Below are 24,093 nucleotides of genomic sequence, written 5' to 3' on the forward strand. Positions count from 1 at the left end.
AACCAAATGCAAATAGTAATTGTAATGACAGCCAGAATACAACATATCTGTAATACCTGAGCACTTCAACAAAATAGTAGCACCCACACCAAGCCAATTCACAGCCCCGCATCGCAAAGGAACTTGAATACCCATGACTGAAATGTTACCTCAGCTGAAGCCGATAAGAAACCACGCATACCTTTTTGTTCTTTGGCTGCTAGATATGTTCCAACCATCAACTTTTGGTCAGTAGTTAATGTCATCTTTTCAAGCCTTTCCCATAATATATCATCAGAGCTACGCATAGCTGGTGGAGGGGGCGGTGGCTTCTTCATTTCCTTTTGGAGTTCCACCAAAGTAGCTGCAATTATATCTCCAACCTTTGATATACGGCTCTTTGGCCTCACATCTCTCTTAGGTGGCTGATCCTCACTTCTTGGGCGCTTCATTGCAGAGCTAGATGAGCTTAAATCAGCCACTTGTGAAGGCATAACAGGCTGACCACTTATAGAAGAAGGTAAAGTGTCAGAATCATCACCTAGATCATCCTCACGCTGAGCATAGTTGGAGAAGTCATTGCGGGGGGGGGGGGGGGGGGGGGGATGAGGCGGCGGAGCTTCCGCCGGGGGGAGGGGCGCCGATCTGTTCCAGAGCGCTGGGGGGCAGCGCTCTGGGGGGCCAGGAGGAGGTGGCGGACCGGGGGTGGGGGGCGGGCGGCAGTACCTGGCGGCACGGACGGAGGAGGGACGAGACCGAGCTGCGGCGCGATTTGGTTGTGGCGGCCAAATCGAGCGCCGCAGGTGCTGCGTTCTTTTGCGTGGCGAGCGAGCTGTGGCGCGCATCAGATTGTGTGGCGCGCTATCTTTGGTATAGGAGCCAAACGCATGCCTAGGATTAGGCGGTGGCGGCTTAGGTAGAGCTCCAAATAGGCCCGTATTCCGTCTGAGCTCTGCCTCGGGCTGCGGCATGAGAGCAGGGGAGGTATCGCCCCCGGAGCGGGAGCGGGAGCGGGAGCGTAATCGCGCCGCAGCGGGCATGAACACAGGGCGGGATTTTGGGAGGGATGGGTCTACTGTTACTCCCACCACCTCCATGGATCATGACAGGTGGATCAGCGGGAGGAGTACGGCGGGTCCGATCTATGTAAGAAACGTTTTTAATTATTTTTTATTTTTATACTATAGATGTATGTCTCGAAGTGTTGTGGGCTGGTGGCCTCTCTTCATTGACTTCGCTCATGCAATGTGCAACTGCAGCATACTGTTTGTCTGCAACTGATAATTTTTCCAGTCAAGTTCGTTCACAATAAATTACCTTCCCAGTTTAAATTATGGAAGTTTTGCATCAAACGGGGTCTATTGGTGATAGCGAGTACGACCTGACACTATCACCCTGTCATTCGGCCACTAGCCCCTACGGTAATTCAACCACATAGCCACTATCAAACTGCTCTTGCTAATCCAACTTTCCGCTAAGTCATGCCTGCCTGCCTGTGCCTGGTAGAATTCTGATTCTTAGTTTTTTTTAAAAAAAAGAATTCTGATCCTCTGACATTGCTGTGGCCCCCACAACCACATTCCTTCTCCAACCTTCCTACTGTAGTCTGTAGTACAACTTTTCAGAATTCCAGTCCAAAACCCACCGAAAACCCTCCAAAGCCGTGAGCGCTGAGCCACTCCAATGGAGAACCCCATCTTCGAAAACCCCATCGTCGCGGCGGCGATCGACGCCTTCAACGGCCGCGTCGGCGACGCCGACGCCGTCTACGCGGTGCAGGGCCTCCTCGACTTCGTCCGCGCCGAGATCGGCCTGAACGCCGCCCGCTACGGCGAGGTGGAGGCCCAGCTCGCGGTCGCCCGCCGGCGCTACGCGGAGGCTCTGCTCGAGGCGGCCTCCGAGCTGGCGCCGGAGCAGGCGGTGGTGGCGGGCGGCCCCGAGCTGGCCGCGCGCGCCGCCGCGTACGCGGAGCTCACGGACCGCGCCCACCGCGCCCTGCTGCTCCACCGGGACCTGCGCCAGGCCCTGGTGTTCTTCCTCCTGCTCCGGGCCGGCGACTACGCCTGGACCCGCGCCCCGCTCGTCCCCGGCGTGCTCGCCGCGGCCTACGCGATCGCGTACGCCGCCACCGGGGGCGCCGTGGCGCCGGGACCCGCGAGCCTCCTCAGGATCGCCGTACTGGTGCTCTGTTTCCTCTTCGGGTTTCTCGATTGATGGCCGCGGCGCGTGCGCGTTCGATCCGACCGGCCGTTGTTCTTGCCTCATCGTCCCCGTCTTGGTGGTGGTGGGTAATGCGGCTTAGGAGAAGGGGTAATTGTTTTCTCAATTTTGCTGACATAGACATTGGTTGTTTGATGCTGAATTGTTGCTGTATGTGCCTTGTAAAAGATGATGTACCTTTGGCCTTCGGGTAAGTCAGGAACTAACGCTAGTGAGGCTTTGTGAAATGTGCTCTCTTTGATGATATTTGCTCATCTTCCTGCACGCTTTGCATACCGGTGGTGAAACGAAGTAAGAAGCAGAGGTAATTGCTGTTCAGAGATATTCAGAGTGATATTCAGCTTATTCCTTTTCTTTCTCATGCTATCATCCTTGTAGGATCCATTTGTTTGAGACTGCTGGTGTTGATGGTTCATGGATCATGAAACTGGTATGCCCACACGGCCTAGACATCCTCCGGCTGCCTGTTGGTCCTGCCGTGCCATGGCATGCCACCAGAATCGCTAATATAATTAACCCTCGCTAATCTTACTTACCGCCCAAGTCAAGATGAAGTCAAGCCTGGCACAACGCTATATAGCATCCCGGCACCACAACCCTGGTCATTCTCTTTCTGCAACCTTCCTTTTTCCAGCCGCGACCCGGCCAAAAACCCATCCAAAACCCCACCTCTAGCAGCAGCGCACAACGCGTGGCGCGCGGCCCCTTCGCACTCGCACTCCGATGGCGGACGCCAGGATCCAGAACCCCATCGCCGCGGCGCTGATCGACGACCTCGCCGGCCGCATCGACCAATAAAACACGATGAACACAGGAAATAGTTTGTATAAATCTAACATATTAAGCAGTGTAAATAGTACAGTGAGAAACTCATTATACATGCTTAAAAACACGTCAGATCACAGAACACGTATCGAGCTTTGGCCGGAGGATTGATGATGACGAACCGCCGCTGCTGGAGACGACGAAGGCGGTTGATCCGTGAGGCGACGGAGTTAGGTGGAAGACGCGTTGTGGTGAAGATTTTGGGCACTCGCACGAAAACGCTTCCTAAAAATCTTATTTGCTCTCTTCCGATTTATGTTGGTCATCCTACTCCTTCACTGGTAAGATAGGACTAAATTTGAACCACTTCCTATTCACTGGCAAGATATAGGACTAAATTTGAACCACTTTCTATTACACACATAGGCATTTAAGATTTATTAAAAATTTTAAATTTGTTAATGGACCAAGCTCACTAAAATTCCATCCCTCTACGCCGAGGCCGCGGCCCAGCTCGCGGAGGCCCAACGGCGCTTCGACGGGGCGGTTGCCGACGCCGCCGCCCGCCGCGCGCCACCGGAGCTGGAGCCGGAGTCGGAGGAGGAGCTGGAGCTGGTGCTGGTGCTGGATGATCCAGAGGTGGCAGCGCGCGTCGCCGCATTCTCGGAGGTCGTGGCCCGCGTCGATCACATCCTGCAGAACGAGCAGCTTCTGATCGACGCCCTCGGGTTCCTCCTCTTGGCCCGGGCCTTAGCCTTCGCCCTCACCCGCGCATACCTCCTCCCCGGGGTGGTCCTCACTGTCGCCGTGGCGTAAGGGCTGGCGTACGCTGCGTCGTGGGCTGCCGTGGTGCCCGGGCCAGCGAGCCTCCTGAGGATCTCCGTCCTGCTGCTGTGCTTCCTCTTCGGGGTCCCGGTGGTTGGTATTTTGGCCTAGCGAAGTCGTAGTACAACGCCCTGACAAATGTTGTTTTTTGCTTGATCGCTGTTTGGGCAAGTTCATCTGCTTGATTGCTGCTGACGATATACTAGATACATTTGTGACAAGTTGCTGACATAGATGCTTCGTCGAGAGCTAATATAGCTTTGAGAAAGTAAAGCAAAGGCCAAGGTGGCCTTTGGGAAGGGTGTTTCATTTCGTTTAACCACTGTGAAGTTCATCATCTGCTCATCTTCTCGCACACTTCGTTGACACTGATCATGGAATATGGAGTTCACTACATCTGAGATTGATAGTTTTTTGAATTCAGAAAAATTCATTGTGATGTTGTTTTTATTTTTATCCTGCCAGATCCTTGCACGATGAACTTCTGATTTAAGCTCCAATATCTTAGATTGTGACTGTAAAATGTGAAAGAGCGTGCAAAGCAATATGGTGGTCGTTTCTCTCGGTTGACTGAGTCCTGAGTCCTTTCATTTACCCGTCCAGTGGATCTGGTACGGTCGATTGGAGGTTTCAGGGCAGAAGGGCAATGGGGCGTGTAATTTTGTGGCCGTTGTGTGTTTCATTATTGTATTTTGCTTTTTGTTTGTTTCTTATAGTGTGGCATGGTATTTTTTTTCGTTCAGTAACGGATGCTGAATTGATGATATTTTGATCACGTGCTTTGGGTTTTTGGGGACACATCGGGTGCGTTGCAACTAGCAACAGGCAATTGATGTGTTCCTTGGCTGCAACTGATTCCTTTGCGCCCTAATTTGCAAATAAGTATACGCATGATTTAACAACCATCACCTACTTGTAATTTAGTCACTGTAACTGGTACTATTGCTAATCTTACTTCTCTTCCAAGCCATGCCAGGTACAAGTACAATGGCAGTTCGCTCATATCCGGCCGGCCCCACATTCCCATTCTCCTCCTACAACCTTCCTACCTCTACTGTTCCAGTTTGAAAACCCACCCAAAACCCCGGAGGTCCCCAACGCCGGCCCCTCTAGCCCGGGGCCCTCTCCAATGGCGAACCCCATCCACTAGAACCCCATCATTGCGGAGGTGATCGGCGACCTCAACAGCCGCCTCGTCGACATTGACGCCGTGCAGCGCCACCTCGATTTCGTCCGCACCCAGTTCGCCGAGAATAGCGCCATATGCGCCGACGCGGCAGCCCAGCTCGCGCAGGCTAGCCGGTGCTTCTCTGAGGCTTTGTTCCCTCACGCCGCCGCCACGCGCCACTGGAGTCGGAGGGAATTGCAGAAGACGTAGCAGCCGCCCACACTGTCGTAGCCCGACGATGAGGAACTAGATGAACCGGTGGCCGCGCTCGCGGCAGAACTCGTGGAGGTCGTGGCCCGCATCGTGCAAGCCCTGCAGGAGGAAGGGGAGGCTATGGTGCAACTGGAGGTGGCGGGTCCTGAGGTGAATGCGCGCGCGGCTGACTGCCTTGGGGGGGGGTCTATTCCCCGCATATGCTAGTGGGGAGTGACGCGTCGCAGAAGGCGCTCGCCCCCGCCGCCGGTCGTCTTCCCAATCTCCGGTGGCTTCCGCCGCCCGGTGCCTGCCTCGCTCCTGCGCTCCACCCCAGTCCCTGACCCACCGACTGTCAAACCGCCACCCCCGACCGGCGGCGTCCCTGCCGCTGTCCTACAACCCGCCACCACCGCCGGTCTTCCCTTCCTCCCCTTCCCCCCTCTTTTCAGGACGCACCGACCCCCCGCAACCGCCCTCCCAAAACCCGAAACTCTAAGCTCCGCCGTCTTGACCACCACTCCGGTGGCCGGCGACCTCACTAGCGGCCGCTCCCACCACTTCCCACTCCCCCTCCCCTTGCTACCACTCCTCCAGCCGCGGAAGCGTGAGCGGCGGCGGCCGGCACTCCCTTCTACGATTGAATCGTGTGGAGTAGCATATGCGATGAATAGTGTTCCCTGGACCTACGAGCCTGCTGAGGTTCTCCGCCCTGGTGCTGTGCTTCCTCTTCGGGGTCCCGCGTGGTGGGGCCAAACATGGTGTTCAGCACAGTGGTCCGTACCCACCCTTTACTCTGCCGTCCGTTCGTTGCTTTAAGATTCACGCTGGGCGCACACGTGGAGATTGAAAGTTGTGCTTACTGTGTAGCACAGGTGTTAATGCGGCTGCTCCGGCTGTTGACCATTCCTTCGTGTCCACACGTTATGTCGGTTTGAGCTTCGCGGATTTAATGCGGGCGAGCTAGCTGGGCCTACGTTGGCGTTTCGAAGCGTCATCATCGGGACAGTTAATCCTCGGTGGCGATGCCGAGAAACATCGTGTGGTATTTTTTACATCACACATAAATCTCCGCAAGTGCACGGAATACCATTGTAGCATTTAACAATGAAGGAGAGGTTCATATTTATACCCTAAACTAATGACTACTGCTGGTTGAACCGTACAAAACTTGCCTAACATGAAAATCTAAACAAATGGAAATATTAAGATGAAGCGTCCCCCCCATCAGGGGAGACTTAAAAGTGTCGATTTATCAGTCCCAGGAGGCTGATAACACTTTTATTACATCAGATGGTACATCACCGTACAACTCTACGCGGTAATGGGCAGTGAAGCGCCACTATCGCGAGGATTACAACCAGAACCCACACTACTACACTAGCTACGAAAAGAGAATCATCAGAGTCTTGCGCCATGCGGAATCCAACGGTGGCCTCAACCACGGGCAAGACTGGGTGCAGGACGAAACCCTACTCGTTGTCTTCGGGGACGTAGTCTGGGTCTTCCACTGTAAAAATAGGAATGGGGTGAGTACGAACGTACTCAGCAAGTCCAATCACACACACGGAGGGGGTATAACAGAGATTAATGCAAAGGACAATCCAAGGGTACGGTTAGGGTTTATTTGCGGAAAACTCGGTTATATGCAAGGGTTCATTTTGAAAACATTTTCAAAACAAGTTTTCCAATACCAAGGAGCACACAATGTTGATCCACACAGGATCCAAGTTTTAAACTGCTACCGGACTCCCCGTCCGCCGTAGCACACGGCACAACTGTCGGACACTTTCCAAACAACTCACACCAGTTCAACCATTTCCCAGAGAGTAACACTAGTTATGTGACCACACCGTAACTTGCCCAGTACCGTGGGCACGGCTATTCGAATAGATTTTAAACTCTGCAGAGGTGTGCAACTTTACCCACAGGCGGGGTACCACAACACGAACACCTTAGCGCCGGTGCAGATCCCATCGAAGCCCTTACCCACCTTAGCTAGACCTGACTAGCCACCACGGGATCTATCAAGGGGTCATTCGACCTAACACTGAGGTTTAACCGGGGCATAAGTCACACAGAGCTTATCCCGTCTCCTTGATCACCCGTTGCTCCCAGCTCTCCTGATGGCTATCAGACTAACTAGTGGGGTTAGGCCAAGCCGTTGCCCATACAACGGTCAAGTGGTTTGCACGACAGGAAGCTAGGTGAGATGTCACAACAACTCGGTCCTTAGGGATGACAGGACGGACATCTCCCTCCCTTGCCCTACCACACAGGTACGAGCACACCAGCGGCAATCCACACAGAAATGCCGTCCATCCCGTCTGACTCACTTTTCGAAACCACATTTTATCCCTTCCCACACACACACGCATTTCCTTTATAAAATTAGGTGTTCAAGGTATGGTTATCACAACAAGGGTGGCTATCCCACCATGTTTACGGCACGCAAAACCATGCAATTTCATAAAACAGGCCACTGGGTTGTGTTTATAAAAACTAGGACAAAAATATGCATCAAAGGGCGGAATTGAACTTGCCATCGTCAAACTCTTGCGGAAAGTCCTGATCGGAGCACTGTCCTTCGGGTTCGGGGTCGCAGTACTGGTCCTCAGTTGCTTGGGCGCGGTCGGGAACCTCGTCGTTCACTCCGTGTCCTACGACGCAAACAAACAGACACACAATTAAGCGAAAGAACTAAAAGCTTTTACCGATAGGCTTGAATCGGAAATAATTTAGTTACGGGGTTAGGGGCAATATCTCTGGGTGGTTTCTTAATGGCATGGCTAAAACTATACTAGAAAGGGCGTGGTAAAGTTTCGGGTCAATCGGAGGTCGTTTCGCACATAAAATGACGCGCTAAAGGAGGTTCGGGTGGTTAAACAGGGCTCTAGGGTTTTATTCGTAAGTATCCGGAAAGAGCGAGGGCCTTTTTGTAAATCTTATAAATTCTCGGGGCATGCTAAAGAGCGTCAAGCGTATCTAGGCTCAAGTATTAGAGGGTCCTTTTTGAATTAATGGAAAACACGGGGTTTCTTTTGTAAAAGGGGAGTGAATAAGGGCATGCTCATAGGAAGGAGGGGGTTTTTGGGAAAAAATCAGAAAGGGGAGGGGGGTTTGGGTAAGAACACCCTTCTCCTTCCTCTCCCCCGTGCAAAACAGAGGAGGGGGGGAGGCAGGGCGCCGGCGGTGGCCTGACCCGGCCGGCCGGGGCACGGCGGCGGCCCGGGAGTGGGGGGGGAAAGCGGGAGGGGGGCGCGGGGAATCCATCCCCGGCCTTACCTCGGGCCGAGGTGGAGCGAGGGGAGCTGCCCACGGGGGCGTGCGGCGGCGGGCACAGGGGCTCGTGGAGGCGGCGCCGGGCTGGGGAGGGCGAGGGGCCGGGTGGGCGGTGGCGGTTGTGGGGGTGCCGGGGTGCTCCCCGACCCCCTTTTATAGGCGGCCAAGGTAGGTGGCGGCGGTGGCCGGTGAGGAGGGGCAGGCGGGCGGTGCGGGGCACCTTAATGGTGCCCGTGTCGTGGAGCGGCGGCGCGGGCGGCGAGGCCGGGACGACGCGACGGCTCGGCACGCGCGGGCACAGTGCGGCGTCAGCGGCCGGGCACAGCGAGCGCGCGCGGGGGAAGGGCTGCGGCGGCGCGTGTCGCGGCGTCCGTGCGCGTGCGGCGCGGCTCGGCTCGGGCCAGGGCGATGGCGTGGCGACGGGCGGCGCGGCGGGGTGTGCGGCCACGCGGGGCACGCGCGGGCGCGCGCGTGGGCTCGGGTGCGTGCGCGGCAAGGCCGGGCAGAGCGCGTGCGCGGCGCCCAGGGCCGGCGCACGGCCGTGCAGCACTCGGGAGCAGGGGAAGGGGAAACAGGGAGAAGAGGAGGAACAGGAAGAAAAGGAGAAAGGAAAGGGAGGGAAGGAGGAAAAAGAAAAGGGAGGAAAAGAAAAAGGAAAAAGGGGAAAGGAAAAGAAATAGAGAGAAGGAGAGAAAAGAAAAAGAGGGAGGGAGGAGTGCCGGCGCCGGTCGCGGCGGCGACCGCGGCCGGTCGGCCACGCACGCGCAGGATTCGCGCGCCGCGCGAGAAAGGACTTACGCCAGCGCTAATTGCGGAGAGTGGTCGCGCGTAAGCGGTGCGAGATGTGACGGCGGTTAAGTCCGCTGTTGGACATGAGGGGTTAGGTTTAGGGTTTCGATGACGAGTGGTTTTTCATTGAAACACATTAGCGTGCGATTTAATTTGGTAAATTTTCAGGGCGTCACATAAGATACACAGACTTCAATTTTCATTTTGTAGAACGGCGCTACTAGCGTCCGGACATCCGATGGGAAATTTCCCATCGGACGCTCCATTACAACATTGAGAATTCACTAAGTTAACATCAGACATCACCTCTTGCAACATACGAAATCATACGTAAAATTGACTATGACATCTGATTCTGAGAAATAAAATTCCCACCGCAATATGTACATCATGTTTCGTGCGACGTCCGCTCAAAATGGTAACATGCAGAAACAATATTTGCAATATTGACACTTACTTTTCAGGATATCCAAAATTATATGTTGCAATATCAGAAAATCACAAATGGAAAACATCAAATAAAACCAATCACCCATTGCGACAGCATAAAATCATCTCTTGCAACATCCAAAAAGAAAGTTTGCAACATCTCAGCTCGGCGCCCTACAGCTGCAACACAGGGCATGGCCAGCTCATGCATGGCGCGGCGCGCAGGGGTGGCCGTGGCCTTAGGGTCGGCGAAGCGGCAGGTGCGCGCGGGTAGGGATGCGCGGGGACACGGCGAGGCTCAAAGGGGGGTCGCGGGTGTGGGGAGATTCGGCGACGAGGACGTTCCACGGACGGTGACGGCGGCGGGCGGAGTTCGTCGCTGGGGAGGGCCTACACGGCGGTGAATGGAGGGGTGAGGGTTCAAATCGGCCAAGGAGGACGAGGGGGCCGTAGCCGTGAGGAATTGAAAAGTGGCTCATCAGAGACGGCGGATTTGGCAGCGCCCTCCGCAAGGCCTCCTCCTGCGCCGGTGACGGCCGCAGCGAGCGAGGCATCATCGAGCGAGACGCAAGCGGTGAGGTTGAGCCGCTCGAGCGCCGGGAACATGCGGAGCAGGCGCGGGAGTGGCTCCCGGCGAAGCACCCGCAGCGCGCGGCGGTGCGCGGCCTCGGCGCGCTCGAAGGCGCGGCTGACCCTCGGATATTATATTAGTTGACTCTCGAAGGCGCTAATAGTGGATGGAAGCAAAATGAGTGGATTGGAGGGGTGGGCCTGATGGAGCGGCCGAATGTCTGGACAACTTATGCCAAGCATTATTATTCGTAGAATCCTTGCTAATAAAGCTTTCTTATCAGCTTCCTTCCATATACTCCATTGGCTATAAAATTATCAATTTTGATGCAAATAAAATGTTAAAAACCTTTGTATATATTTCGAGTTAGATGTAGTACATAGCTCACATGGCCCATCTCTTTAGGTGGTTCACACCTTTTTGCCATGCCCACGAGGCCACGATGAGGGCCACCAACACACACGAATAGCGTGCCAAAGGTTCTTCAAATTATGATGGAATGGATTTTACGGATGAACAAAGCAATGACATAATGCACCAGACGTGCGAAAGCACTTTTATCCTTTTTTACGCTCAGGTTCAATACCGTGCAGCCACCAAGCCTGACCTGGGTGTATTATCTGACGCGTTTAGTCGTTTAGATCCGGACCCTCTCGGATCATAAAAGGCTAGCTTGTATCTGGATCGTACAAGCTGGACTAGAAGCTGGCTTATTAGAGCAGAGAGCAGAGAGCTTTTAAAAACCAGCGGGGGTTTCATAAAAAAATTATAGGTATTAAATATTATGTCACGTCAGCAAATTTACTGGTATGATAGGATAATTATAAGAAAAGAGGAGAGAGTAAGTTTTATGGGATAAGAAAGAAATTTTATCATCATAACACTCCTCTTACTCAGTTAGTAAGTTTTTAGTCTTATTAACTGGATAATGAATTTGTACACTAAGACTGATCTAAGCTGTTAAAAGGTGAGAAGAGATAACTTGGAAGGCTTGTAAACACTTTGACTCTAAAGTTATAAAGTTAGAGCAGGAGCATTTATGTAGCCCCTAAATTTCTCGTAATCCGGTGGATATACAAACGTACCCTCAATTAAGGTGGGGAAACATATGACACGTGAGTCATACCGCGATCGCATTTTGTCATGCATGACGAATGGTGCGCGTCGCTCTCAGCCTCTCAACACTAGGCGGCTCTCTGCTTCAACTTCACCGCGACCCGTCTGTGTACATCCCAGGAATTATTATGCTGGCCAGCGCGTACGTGATTGGGTCGTTCAAAAAAGCTGTGGGGATGCCATCGAAAGGCAAAGGCTGGCATGCTGTAATCCCACTCCATGTGGCTCGGCCTGTGCTGCTGCTCCAGCGGAGCGACGAAACGTGCTGCTTGCTTTTCCTTCCGCCGGCAAATCCGTATCGCCGTAACGCCGGAATCAATGCCGGGAGTACGTTACCGTTCGGTTGCTGGACCTGCCCGCCCACCGCTCGATGGATGATCCGGCGAGGTAGCTGCCGTGGACGGGGCTACGAGCCATGTCTTCCCCGGCCCCGCGAGGTAGGTAGCTGCCACAGTCACGGGGATGCCAGTTTGTTGTTTTAGGAACGTCGTTCGTGTACCGAAAATATGGTCCATTTTTATTCTAATAATATTAAAATTACTTTTAAATAACATATCACGTTCCTCCATCCGATCCGGAAAGTTTCGTGACTGTGACGCCGCAGGCTCGCAACCAACAGCCAAGGGCTGCTCCCATGCAGCGGGAACAGGGCCCACTGGCCAGCGGCTGCGTCGCAGTCGCGCGCGCCTTTTTAAAGTGCCCAGCCACTCAGCCAGTGTCCAGCGCTTCGAGCCGCGCCTGCCAGAGCGCGCAGATCTTGGGGAAACCAAATGGAGGGCGCCGGCGCAGCTGCAGCCCGGCGGCGGCCGGTGGTGCTGTACCCGTCGCCGGGGATGGGCCACCTGGTCTCCATGATCGAGCTCGGCAAGATCCTCGGCGCGCGGGGCTTGCCCGTCACCATCGTCGTCATCGACCCGCCCTACGACGCGGGGGCCACGGGCCCCTTCCTCGCGGCCGTCTCCGCGGCCAACCCCTCCATCTCCTTCCACCGCCTGCCCAAGGTGGAGAGACTTGTCCCCGTCAGGACCAAGCACCACGAGGGGCTCACCTTCGAGGCCATCCGCGCCGCCAACCCGCGCCTCCGGGAGTTCCTGGACGCCGTGTCCCCGGCGCCGGCGGCCCTCGTCGTCGACTTCTTCTGCAGCGTCGCGCTCGGGGTCGCCAGGGACCTCGGCGTGCCGGGGTACTTCTTCTTCACCTCGGGCGCCGAGGTCCTGGCCTTCTTCCTGCATCTCCCGGCGCTCCACGCGCGGGGCGCGGCGGACTTCCGGGACATGGGGGAGGAGCCCGTGCGCGTGCCGGGCATCCCGCCATTCCCGGCGACGCACGCCATCCTGCCGCTCATGGAGCGCGACGACGCGGCCTACGAGGGCTTCCTCAACTCCAGCGCCGAGCTCTCCCGCTGCGACGGCGTCATCGTCAACACGTTCCGCCTGCTCAATCCGCGCGCCGTGGAGGCCGTGGTCGCGGGACGGTGCACGCCCCCCGGCCTCCCGACGGCGCCCGTCCACTGCATCGGTCCGCTGATCAAGTCGCAGGAGGTGCTAGGCAAGGGCGGTGAGGAGTGCCTGGCGTGGCTGGACGCGCAGCCGGAGGCGAGCGTGGTGTTCCTCTGCTTCGGCAGCATCGGCCGGTTCAGCGCGGAGCAGATCGGGGAGGTGGCGGTGGGGCTGGAGGCCAGCTGGCAGCGGTTCCTGTGGGTGGTCCGCGCCCCGCCCAGCGACGACCCGGCGAAGAAGTACGACAAGCCGCCGGAGCCGGACCTGGGCGCGCTCCTCCCGGAGGGGTTCCTGGCCCGGACCAAGGACAGGGGCCTCGTCGTCAGGTCGTGGGCGCCGCAGCGGGACGTGCTGGCGCACGCGGCCGTCGGCGGGTTCGTCACGCACTGCGGCTGGAACTCGGTGCTGGAGGCCGTGATGGCGGGCGTGCCGATGCTGGCGTGGCCGCTCTACGCGGAGCAGCGGATGAACCGGGTGTTCCTGGAGGAGATGCGGCTGGCCGTGGCCGTGGAAGGGTACGACAGCGGGAGCGGGCTCGTGGCGGCCGAGGAGGTCGCGGCCAAAGTGCGGTGGCTCATGGACTCCGGCGGCGGGAGGGCGCTCCGGGAGCGCACGCTCGCGGTCATGCGGCAGGCGCACGACGCCCTGCGCCAGGGCGGCGAGTCGGAGGCCGCACTGGCCGGGCTCGTGGACGAGTGGAGACGCGCTTGACGATGACGAGGTAGAGGTGCGAGATGACGCGGATTCTGTATTTCTGTCGGGGATCAGAATCAGATGGGTCGGTTGACGGCGACGGGCGTTGGCGCGCACTCTTGTTCACCAGGACTGGTGGCTCAGCAGTCAGCGATCAGACAGACGATCACGAAATGGTCGTCGCTGTGGCGTCGTGTGTGTGTTTTGGGGTCAAGAGTGTAGCGGCAGCAGACATGGCTTTTCCTTCATCTGGCTGTGGAAATGAATAAATATCGGGCATATTTTTTCTCTGAATGGAAGACGACACACTTTCAGAAAACATGCAACCCAGCAGACTGGGAAGTCTTCAAGCCAAACACAACAGCTTTCAGACGATTGCAGAGAAGCACCAAGCTTAGCTAGTTGGTGCGCGACACGGTTACAGACTCTCGGACAATATGTTACACGATACACATGAAAAATTTCTACTACTAGAAATGCAATTGGGAGAAAATCCCCTAGTCAAGTCATTGCGCCCGCCCGCCCCGCACCCCCCCCCCCCCAACCTTCGACCTGCCGCTCGCGAGGGTTTGCCGCGCTGCGAGTCTGCGACCAGACGCGCCTGTCTCTGTTCTTTTTACCTCGCTTCACGTCCCGGCCTCTCCGTGTGGCCGGCGATGGAGAACGCAGCGGCGGCGGTAGCCCAGGAAGTTAGATCTTGTGATGGGTTTGAACGAAGTTTCCACTAGTGAAGCATAGAATCCATCTTTTACGTTCACCAGGGTCTCATGTCTTCCTTTCTCCACTGTCATGCCATCCTTGAGAACTGCAATTATATCAGCACCTTTGATTGTCGACAGGCGGTGCGCCACGGTAACAGTATGGCCCTTGCAATAGCTACCCTCTGCTTCTGGCCACCAGATAGCTGCACCCCCCTTTCCCCAACCGCGGTGTGATATCCTTGAGGAAGGCTTGATATGAACTCATGTGCATCAGCTAACTTTGCGACCTTGATTACCTCCTCCTCAGTGACCTCCCCGTGCTTCCCGTAGGCTATGTTGGCACGGATCGTGTCATTGAAAAGCACCGGCTCTTGGCTCACCAGTCCCATTTGATCCCTCAACCAATTTATTTTTAAGTTCTTTATTTCCACTCCGTCCGGTGAGATGGTACCTGAATCGGGTCTGTAGAATTGCTCGAACAAAGTGATTGCTGTTGACTTGCCACTACCACTCTCCCTAACAAGTGCTATTGTCTGTATGAAACCATAACGTCAGTTCTGTTATCATTGAAATTATGATATTGCAGAGGGACAGAAATACGCTAACCTTGCCAGCGGGAATATGCAGTGTAAAATCACTGAGGATTTGAACATCCGGGCGGCTTGGATACCTGAAGCTTACATGCTGGAAATCAGTGTCACCCTTGACCTCGTCTAATATTGAGCCTTCATGGCTACCTGAGTCGATATTTGACTTCCGATCTAATAAAGAAAATATGGAAGTATTTGTCTCCTTGGCCTTTTTAGAATCAGAAGCCAAAGCGCTTGTTTCAGATATTCCAAGTGTTGCTAGCATCAAAGATAGGAAAACCTGCAAGATATGATGAGTTAGTTTGTTAAATATTCAAGAGGAAGAATAGAAACTCTAAAGATTAATAAAAATACTATTGAAACGATGCATTTTAAACCTTGAAAACAGAATTAACAGTAGATTTGTCATGACGTATGAATTGTGCCCCGACATAGAAACAAAGACCATACGTAAGATTCAACATCAAGTATGAGATGCCAAAACCAAGGCCTGCAACCATTCTGACCCCTTGATTCTTAGACGCTTCACATTTGTGATTGTATATTGTCATCACTCTTTTCTCACCACAAAAGGAAGCCACAGTCCTGATGCTACTGACTGCATCTGTGGCCATTTGACTTGCATCTTCATATAATAACTGCAGATTCAACAATCCATTATCATTATGTTAGCAAGGTGTTAAAAGAAGTACGTTCTGATTCTCGTAATTCATGTTAAAACCGACAGAGGATATATGTGTATTCCAAAACTCAACCATACATCATTAACTATATGAGACCAAGCTTTAACTTGACAATTAAAAAAAAATGAATGAATATGTATGGTTGTTGTAAATTCTTTTAGTCCCCTTTTAGTTCGCTCTTGAATATAAACTCCTTTTTTGTTTATATATTGCACTGGAAGGCCTATGCCTCACAATTTTGGGTCAAAAAGAAAAAATTTCCAGATTTTTGTATCTTAACAAACTCCCAATTTCAGTTATTATTTCCTTAGCATCTTCGCTGAATCCCATTCAAAAACTTTATTTGTGCATAACCTTGAAGACCTACCGGTGGAATCACACAGATAATGATTAAACAGAGCTTCTAATCTGCCACCATAGCAATGACAAGTCCTGTAATAAGTGTTGAGGTGACCTCAACTGCCAAGGCCAAGCTATCACCAACTAAACGTCGAACATTCAAAGCATCAACCGACAGTCTTGTACCAAGTGCTCCACTGTAAGATGTAATTTGACTGTCAGTCCCCAAAGCTTAAATTTCATAATCTTAAGAAGTAAGAAAGAACCAGCAAAGGGGTGGAAACCAACCTGGAATCTTTTGGATCATCAAACCAAGCAACATCTTGGTGCACAATACTCCGAAATGACAAGGCACGAATACGTTCGATCAATTCCCCTCCAGCCACTCCAAACAAGAAATACTCCACTGGTATTGATATTATTGACACGATACCCAACACAACACATATCAATCCCCGAAATTGAGAATCCTTTCTTAGTTTGTCTGATGGCTCAAAGAAAGTGACGATAGCATTTGCTATTATTATATCGGAAAACTGGTAGAAACATTCCATGAACTGCTGCGGCAAGCGACCCTAACAATATAACTGGTAGCTCTGGCTTGTTTAGATTAGCGAGTCGTCCAAGAGGAGATTGCTTTGGGATCTCACTATCACCAGCCTACTCTTTCACATTTTCATTTGTATCATTGCCTTCAAGCAATTCAATTGAGCTAGGCAAGCCAAAAGGGAGGGTGAAAGAGTGCCGACTACTATTCCCCGCAGAAATTCTGCCTATCAACTCCATCGATTTGAGCCTTCTACTTTTAGACATTATATCGGATATGTGGCAATCATTTTTTGGACTTCTTTTGGGCTTTCTTGTAGCTGAATAAGTTGATAATATGCACCATCCTGATTTATTACCAATTCATCATGGGGACCTATGTATCCATTCATGCAAGAGGATGTTCAATTAGTTAAACATATCAAGCATGTAACGAAACAGACAGAAAATTATGTGAAAGGGATCCTAACCTTTTTCAACAATTTTCCCTGGTTGAACAACTGATATGCAGTCAGCATCCCTCACAGTACTCAAATGATGTGCAACCACAAGGGTCGTTCTGTCCACCATGATCCTATTCAGTGCATCTTGAACAATTCGCTCTGATTCCATGTCCAGTGCACTAGTAGTCTCATCTAATAATAGGATTTTGGGGTTTTTAATAATCGCTTTAGCAATAGCGATCCTTTGCTTTTGCCCACCCGAGAGCTGAGCACCATGTAGTCCAACTAACGTGTCATAGCCCTGGTATGAGGAAAAGTAAAAATATTAGCACTTTGTTCAGACAGAAGGTGCAGAGTACTGGATTTAATATGTTGGGTGTTTCACATACATTTGGCAATTTATCGATGAAATTTGCTGCATTAGCAAGCTCAGCTGCTCTTTTGATCTCTTCAATTGTCGCATCCTCTTTTCCATATATTATGTTATCCTTGATAGATGTCATAAAGAGCAATGGTTCTTGACTAACGAGACCAATCTTCCCTCTTATCCAACCAAGCCTCAAACTCTTGATGTTAACCCCATCAATCAAAACCTCACCAGCTTGTGGATCATAGAATCTCTGTACAAGATTGATCACTGTTGATTTTCCACTTCCACTCTCCCCGACTATAGCCATTGTGGTGCCACTAGGAACATGTAATAAGAATCCATCGAATATCAGTTGTTCAGGCCTTGATGGGTAGCTGAAATACACATCCTTTAGGTCAACGTCACCTATGATGTCCTCTAGCTGTATACCAATTGCATCTGGATCAATCTTTGGTTTCCTCTTGATTGTAGTGAACAATCTATAAGCCGCAGATTGTCCTGCTGCAAAGGCTGCAATACAGGGGGTTGCATATCCTAATGACCTGCCACAAACAATTTGAAATTAATCAACACAACCAACTATGTAGTATTGAGCATCATAAAATAAACTATATTTTATCTTCATATGAAGAGATAGACTCACAATGCCCCAATCATGATAGCAAACAAGATGCAAATGATGTATTGATAACTGTGCAATGAAACTGTGCATTGAGACTGGTTTTCACGGATGAAAACATGTCTAGGTTATTTTTGACATTTTAAATAGTGGCTTTTAATTACAAAGTTTATCAGGTAATAAACAGCTGATCATACGAATAGGAAAAATCTAAATAGGTGATAATACAAAGTTATTTCTTCCGTGCAGGTGATTATCTAGGCAAGCAAGATTGTTAGTTTGAAAAGTCTAACTCTTAAGCAAAAAGGCATTTCATATATGGGCATGCATTATGCCTTCGAAACATAATTTTGACCGCACATTTTTCTTTGAATTTTAAACTTGAACCCTCCCCAAAGAAAAACTTCAAAAATATATATGGTCAAGGTATTTATGGAAAGATTTATTTATACAACAATATCATCAACCTAATCCAACAACTTGCAAAGACATGTTCTACAAACTATGACTTTGATGATTCTCCGAGTGTTACTTTTTAGGATGGCCAGTGATTATTGGTCTTCTTTATAATTTCATTTGTAATGAACCTGCAAAGATGTATTTATCCTCATTGAGACACTTCCCAGATTTATTTGTAAGTAGCTGTCTTTTTTTTTGTTAGGAGATGTTGACTGGATTCTTTGTTTTAACTAGAAAACCCTTGCCATTTGTTAAGAAATGATGAAGAATAACGGCAACTCTTGCCATTTCAAAAGAACACGGAGAAAATTTTTATATCATGTGGTAATAATTAGAGAAAATTCCATGTATGCCATAAAAATTTATTTCATCCCTTCTATGCTATCAAAATTTATGTCATCCCTTCAGTGCCATTAAAAATTCAACTCTATCCTTTCTATGCTATTGCGGTCACAATGCTAGCCCTTAGCTGTTAAGGGAGAGTGAAAAGGATAAAATTAAGCAGCAAGAGCGTTCTGCTGGTCGGCGCATGAGTTTGGTGCCCTACTTGCAAATAGGCGACATCTGGGGACTATATGGGCGAACACCTAGGATCTCACCGCGCATCATGACCCGAGCTAAGCAGCAGCTGTAGTGGACTGCTCCTCCACGATCCAGGCGACGCCCGTGCTAATCTGCTCCACGATCCTCGCGCCGGGCCGCCGGCCATCATCCGATCCATCCCCTGCAATAAGAAGGATCGGACATGGTCCGCATCATTGGGCGCTAGATTTACTGCCGTCGCTGGAGGGACATGGCACGCATGATGGATCGCTGTCCAGTGTCCGCGATCATTCGGAGGTTCAGAGAGAGAGAGAGAGAGCTCGTACTGCCACCGGTCAAGGGAGGGAGGGGGAGCTTGACAAGACCAACACGAATTTTTATCATTCAGATTTCAGAGACGCGTACTGAACTGAAGCGCAGGCAAGTTATACACCGCGCGGCGGTGCAGGTATAAGGTTGCTCGGTGGCAATCATCACTGGTGGCCGGCACCTGCGCCGGAGCCCGGAATAACTGGCCCGGGAACGCGCGGCCGCTGCCGGAGGCGATGCGGAGGGGCCCCGCACGCCCACTGCCGTCGGCGGCGCGGAGGGGCCGCGCGCCCACTGCCGGCCGTGGCGCGGAGGGGCCTTGGCGGGGTGCACTCTGACGCCCGCCGGGAAATTATTCAGTGCGCGCTTTACTACGCGCGATGCTACGTAGAAGGATCGGAGGCCCTGTTCATCTTCTTCCCCGAGCAGAGGAGGGGGGAACGGCTGTCGGCGAGCTAAAGGAGGGGGGAGGGGGTGAAGCGGCTGCCGGCGAGGGGTGGAAGGTGGAGGGAGCGGCCGCTGGAAAGGTCTCTGACGACCGGGATGGTGGTCAAGGCGGCGAGAGTGGTTAGCAGCAACAGCGATGGAAGGCGGTGGCAGAGGCGGCACCGGAGCCGGGGTAGGGCGGGGAAGGCGGGGGCGCTCCTCTGCGATTGGATGAATTCCAATTGCAGAGAGCGAGAAATAGACCCCCCACGCCCGCTGCACACTCGCCTGATGAAGCGCGTGAAAACCTTGAGAGCCACGCTCGCCCAATGCGACGCAGAGAGGCCGCGCTCGCCGGGAGCGGCAGTGCAGGCGGCGCACCGTGCGTGGGAGCGGAGCTAGTGCCGCGATCTCCAGAAGGTCGGCATCGGTGATTTTTGGTTAAAACTGAAGAAAGGAGTTCTAACGCGGGTGACGGTGACTGAGGTAAGATTGGGGAGTGGTAAAAAACAGGAAGGATGACATTGGATAGATCTATTTTAACGGCGTTACCTTGTGTTTTTCTTTAAATTTAACGGAAATAGTATAGAAGGGATAGAGTTCAATTTTTAATAGCACTGAAATGATGGTCTAAATTTTGACGGTACAGAAGAGATGGAATGAATTTTCGATAGCATACGTAAAATTTTCTCTTATATGCGATCATTTGGAATGGTGTGTTTGACTTCTCGATATTGCACATTCCAATTGTTGCTTTCAAAATGCACAACGCTAATCCGGATTCCGGAGACCGGACATAGCTGCGCAAACCGCCCAAAATGTCTTCCGCCACGCGAGCTGTGGAAAAATTTGCAAATTAATGAAACGAAATGGGGAGGATCTCGGAGGCAAATCCAAAGTAAATGGGCTCAATTGTCTTCCTATGTGCGACAGCCTGGCTAGAACTTAATGTGCTGGCCCGGAACCGGAGGCCCGGAGGCAACTCGTGGGCCCAATCTCCCCGCGGCAGAAGCCTTCCGCCGCAAGAGTTTTATTTTTGAAAAAGGGATAAAAAAATAAAATTAGAAAAAGGGGTGCCGGTGGGGAAAAATTTGAAAAATGGGTACCTCCCGTCCGCTGATTGGGCGGGAGGCGTGGGGCCGGGGACAGGTTCCCTGAGGGCCTCTTCGCGAATTTTTTATTGGCGAAGAGGTCCCTGCCGGGGCAGGCGGGGGCATCCCGCCCATCCAAAGGGCGGGATTTTGTTCTGAGGGGCATCCCGCTATTTGGTCGGGCGGGATGTCCCCCCGGGCTATATAAGCCCGAACCAGTCCCAAAAATTTCATTTTATTCAGCAAAAATCAGAAAAAAAGAAAGAGATGAGAGGAAGAGAGAATAGGAAGCGGCGAAGCCCTGTTCACACGTCGATTTGGAGGTATATTCTTATTCTAACCGTATAATTACTTGAAAATAACTATAATCTAGAAAATATTTCTTAAAGTAGTTATGTTTTGAATAGTTTTTAGTATTTTCATTTGTTTTTAGTATAATTGATATTATGAATAGTTCAGAATTTGTAAAATATAATCTGAGAATCGCTGAAACTTAGGGTCGTCGTTGTGTATTAATATGTAGTGTAACTAGTTTATTCAACTGTGCGGTATTTTCAGATATGTCTTCCGAGAAGGGTATTTTCAGTATATATTACGGAGAAGGAAATGTGATTTATGGGCTAAATGGGGTAGATTTAAGTGAATTCAACTGTGCGGTCAGAGAAATTACCAGACCGCACGAGAGGACATTTGATTCTCTATGCAACTGGTTAACGAGAGGATTAAGGATTAATCAGGAGACACACACTGTGAGTGTTCAATGCGTCATTAATCGTACCACTCACGCTTTGATCTGGGAGCTGATGCCACTTGCAAGCAACGAGGACTGATTAAATTATCTGCAAAATGCAAGTCATTGGCAATGGCCACTAGTACTCCTTGTCAGTGTGCACCAGAACCCTTTGATAAACATTGAAGCTGCTCCGGGGGATGAAAATATTGATGAAGAAGTTGAGGGGGCAAACATTGAGGCAGGTGGGACCACAGCACCTCAATGCGTGGCTGATGAGGGAGAGAACATACCCTTCATTGTTGAACAGCTGCAAGACGAAGAATGTGAATTGGACGAAGCAATGAATGCCGATTCGTCTGATGATGACGATGATGTGGCTGAAGATTGGGTAAGCAGCGACTTCAGTCATCTTGTCGTAGATGACGGATCTAGCTGGCCTTCGGATTGAAGGGAGAATGAAATTATTCAGGGTGCGAGGTACCACTCAATTGAAGAGGTGAAGGAAGCTGTTAAGTGCTGGTCTCTATTTCTTATGCGAGAGTTTAAAACAGTCGAGTGCAAATCTTGTAAGTACGATGTGGTATGTGTGAAGGAGGGCTGTCCATGGTGGGTGCATGCTTATAAGAGTAAATGGAAAAATTATTGGGAATGCTCCATTGTCACTCAGCACACTTGTCATTTGCCTGGGGTGCAGAAGATCCATCGCAACCTCACGTCGCAATACATCGCAAATGAGATGTACGGGACGATAGTAGATAACTTGTCATATGAACTAAAGTCTATTATCAGGTACATTCAGTAAAAGTACAAGTATACCATCTCGTACAGCAAGGCGTGGAGTGCAAAACAAAAGGTGTTGGAGATGAGGTTTGGTACGTTCGAGGCTGCATATGATAATGTTTCTCGATTGCTGGCCGTCCTATGTCAGAGAAATCCTGAAAGCTATTATGACCTGAAAACTCTAGACAGAGGAGAAGGTCCGCCCTACACATTGCAGCGGATCTTTTTCAGCTTGAGTCTATGCATTAACGCATTCCATCACTGCCGGCCTCTCCTGTGCATCGACGAGACCTTTCTCAAAGGAAAGTATAGATTGCAAATGCTGACAGCTATTGGATTAGATGGAAACAATCAATTGCTGCCTGTTGCTTTTGCTTTTGTTGAGAGTGAGAACACGGACAGTTGGTACTGGTTCCTGGAACGGGTGAAGCTTGCAGTCGTTCGGGATAGGGAAGATGTCTGCCTGATTCATGATCGTCACGCCGGCATACTAAGGGCAATACTAGATTTGCAGCAGGGGTGTGTGGAGACTGGAGAGCCGCCCAAGTGGCGTGATGTTCGCAGTAGGTAGTGCATGAGATATATCGGTGCAAATTTTTTCAGGCAATTCAAGAACAAGCACCTTATGAATATGTTCAAGAGGCTATGTAAGGAAACAAATCAGCAAAAATTTAACAAGCAGTGGCAGAAACTTGATGAACTGACCGGGAAGAAAAGAGCCGAGGACGCATCAAAAAATATAACTGCACAGGATAAAGCAGATGTTTTGTGCCCTTTGCCAACAGATACTGCACGTACTCGCAGAAGGTCTGGGTCAGTGGTGAAAAACTTTTCTGAATGGATTGAGAATGAACCCAAGGAGAAGTGGGCGTTACTTTATGATACCGATGGTGCAAGGTACGGCATATGACCACCAACTTCGCCGAAGTTTACAATTGGGTGCTGCGAGGTGTTCGTGGGCTTCCACTTGTTGCAATTGTGGAATTCATCGTCCGGGGGTGTACCGATTACTTTAGGGAGCGGTTCACTAAAAATCAGGTATTCATGCGAGATCCTGACAGAAATTTTGGATTCATGGTAACACAATATATGACTAAGAAGGCAGAAAGCGCCCGGCTACACCACGTACGGCAATGTGGAACACAGGAGCTCAAGTTTGAGGTATCTCCTAAAGACAGGGCGCGACATGGCATGAGACGTCAAATTCCTGTAAAGTAGTGCATTCTCAAGTTTGATGGAACTTGTTGTTACTCATGCATGAGGCCCAAGTTGCTGCACTTACCTTGTTCTCTTGTAATAGCTGCTTGTGCGGATATTCGACATCCTGTCGATATATATGTTTCACATTACTTCAGAAAGGAGACAATTGCCAGCACCTGGCAGTATGAGATCTATGGGTTCCGTTTGGTTGGATCGTTCACTGAGACAGCGAATCCTGTTATATATATATATATATATATTCCAGACCCAAAATCATCACGGGTTAAGAGAGGGCGCCGTCAGTCACGGCGTATTCGTAATGATATTGATGAGTCAGAGCTCCGTCCGAGAATACAACGCTGCAGTGCATGTAATTAGATTGGACACACGTATAAACGTTGTCCAACCAATGATGCTGGCCCCAGTTCTGCTGAAGCTGGCCCTACAGGTGATGCTATAGATGGAAGACCTCCGGTTGCATCAAGAAGTGGGAGACGTCGCGATCGAGTGCTAGTACGTCATCAGGCATCATTTAGTTGTAATTTTATCTGAACGTTGTTTGCTCATATATAATATTTGCCGCGTTGAGATTGTATCAGACCTGGATGCGTATTTGTAATATTTGCCGCATTGACTGAAGACAGAATATTTGGATTCATGTATTTGTAATATTTGTAATATTTGTAATGTTTGTTATCATATTGTTTTATTTTTTATAGCTTCATGTATTGTA

The 24,093-nt window shown here is 51.0% G+C and overlaps 1 protein-coding gene and 1 pseudogene across 1 annotated transcript; one reads left to right on the forward strand and one right to left on the reverse strand.

Moving 5' to 3' along the window:
• Nucleotides 1–12,014: 12,014 nt before the first annotated feature.
• LOC112891402 (UDP-glycosyltransferase 88A1-like) lies at nt 12,015–13,822 on the forward strand. Its single transcript, XM_025958249.1, has one exon. It carries the CDS (start codon nt 12,107–12,109, stop codon nt 13,544–13,546), a length of 1,440 nt encoding a protein of 479 aa, XP_025814034.1. The 5' UTR covers nt 12,015–12,106; the 3' UTR covers nt 13,547–13,822.
• Nucleotides 13,823–14,154: 332 nt separating this feature from the next.
• On the reverse strand, nt 14,155–23,483 carry LOC112892419 (annotated as a pseudogene).
• Between the last annotated feature and the right edge of the window lie 610 nt (nt 23,484–24,093).

Source organism: Panicum hallii, chromosome 5 (genome assembly GCF_002211085.1).
Source record: "Panicum hallii strain FIL2 chromosome 5, PHallii_v3.1, whole genome shotgun sequence".
NCBI classification, from domain to species: domain Eukaryota; kingdom Viridiplantae; phylum Streptophyta; class Magnoliopsida; order Poales; family Poaceae; genus Panicum; species Panicum hallii.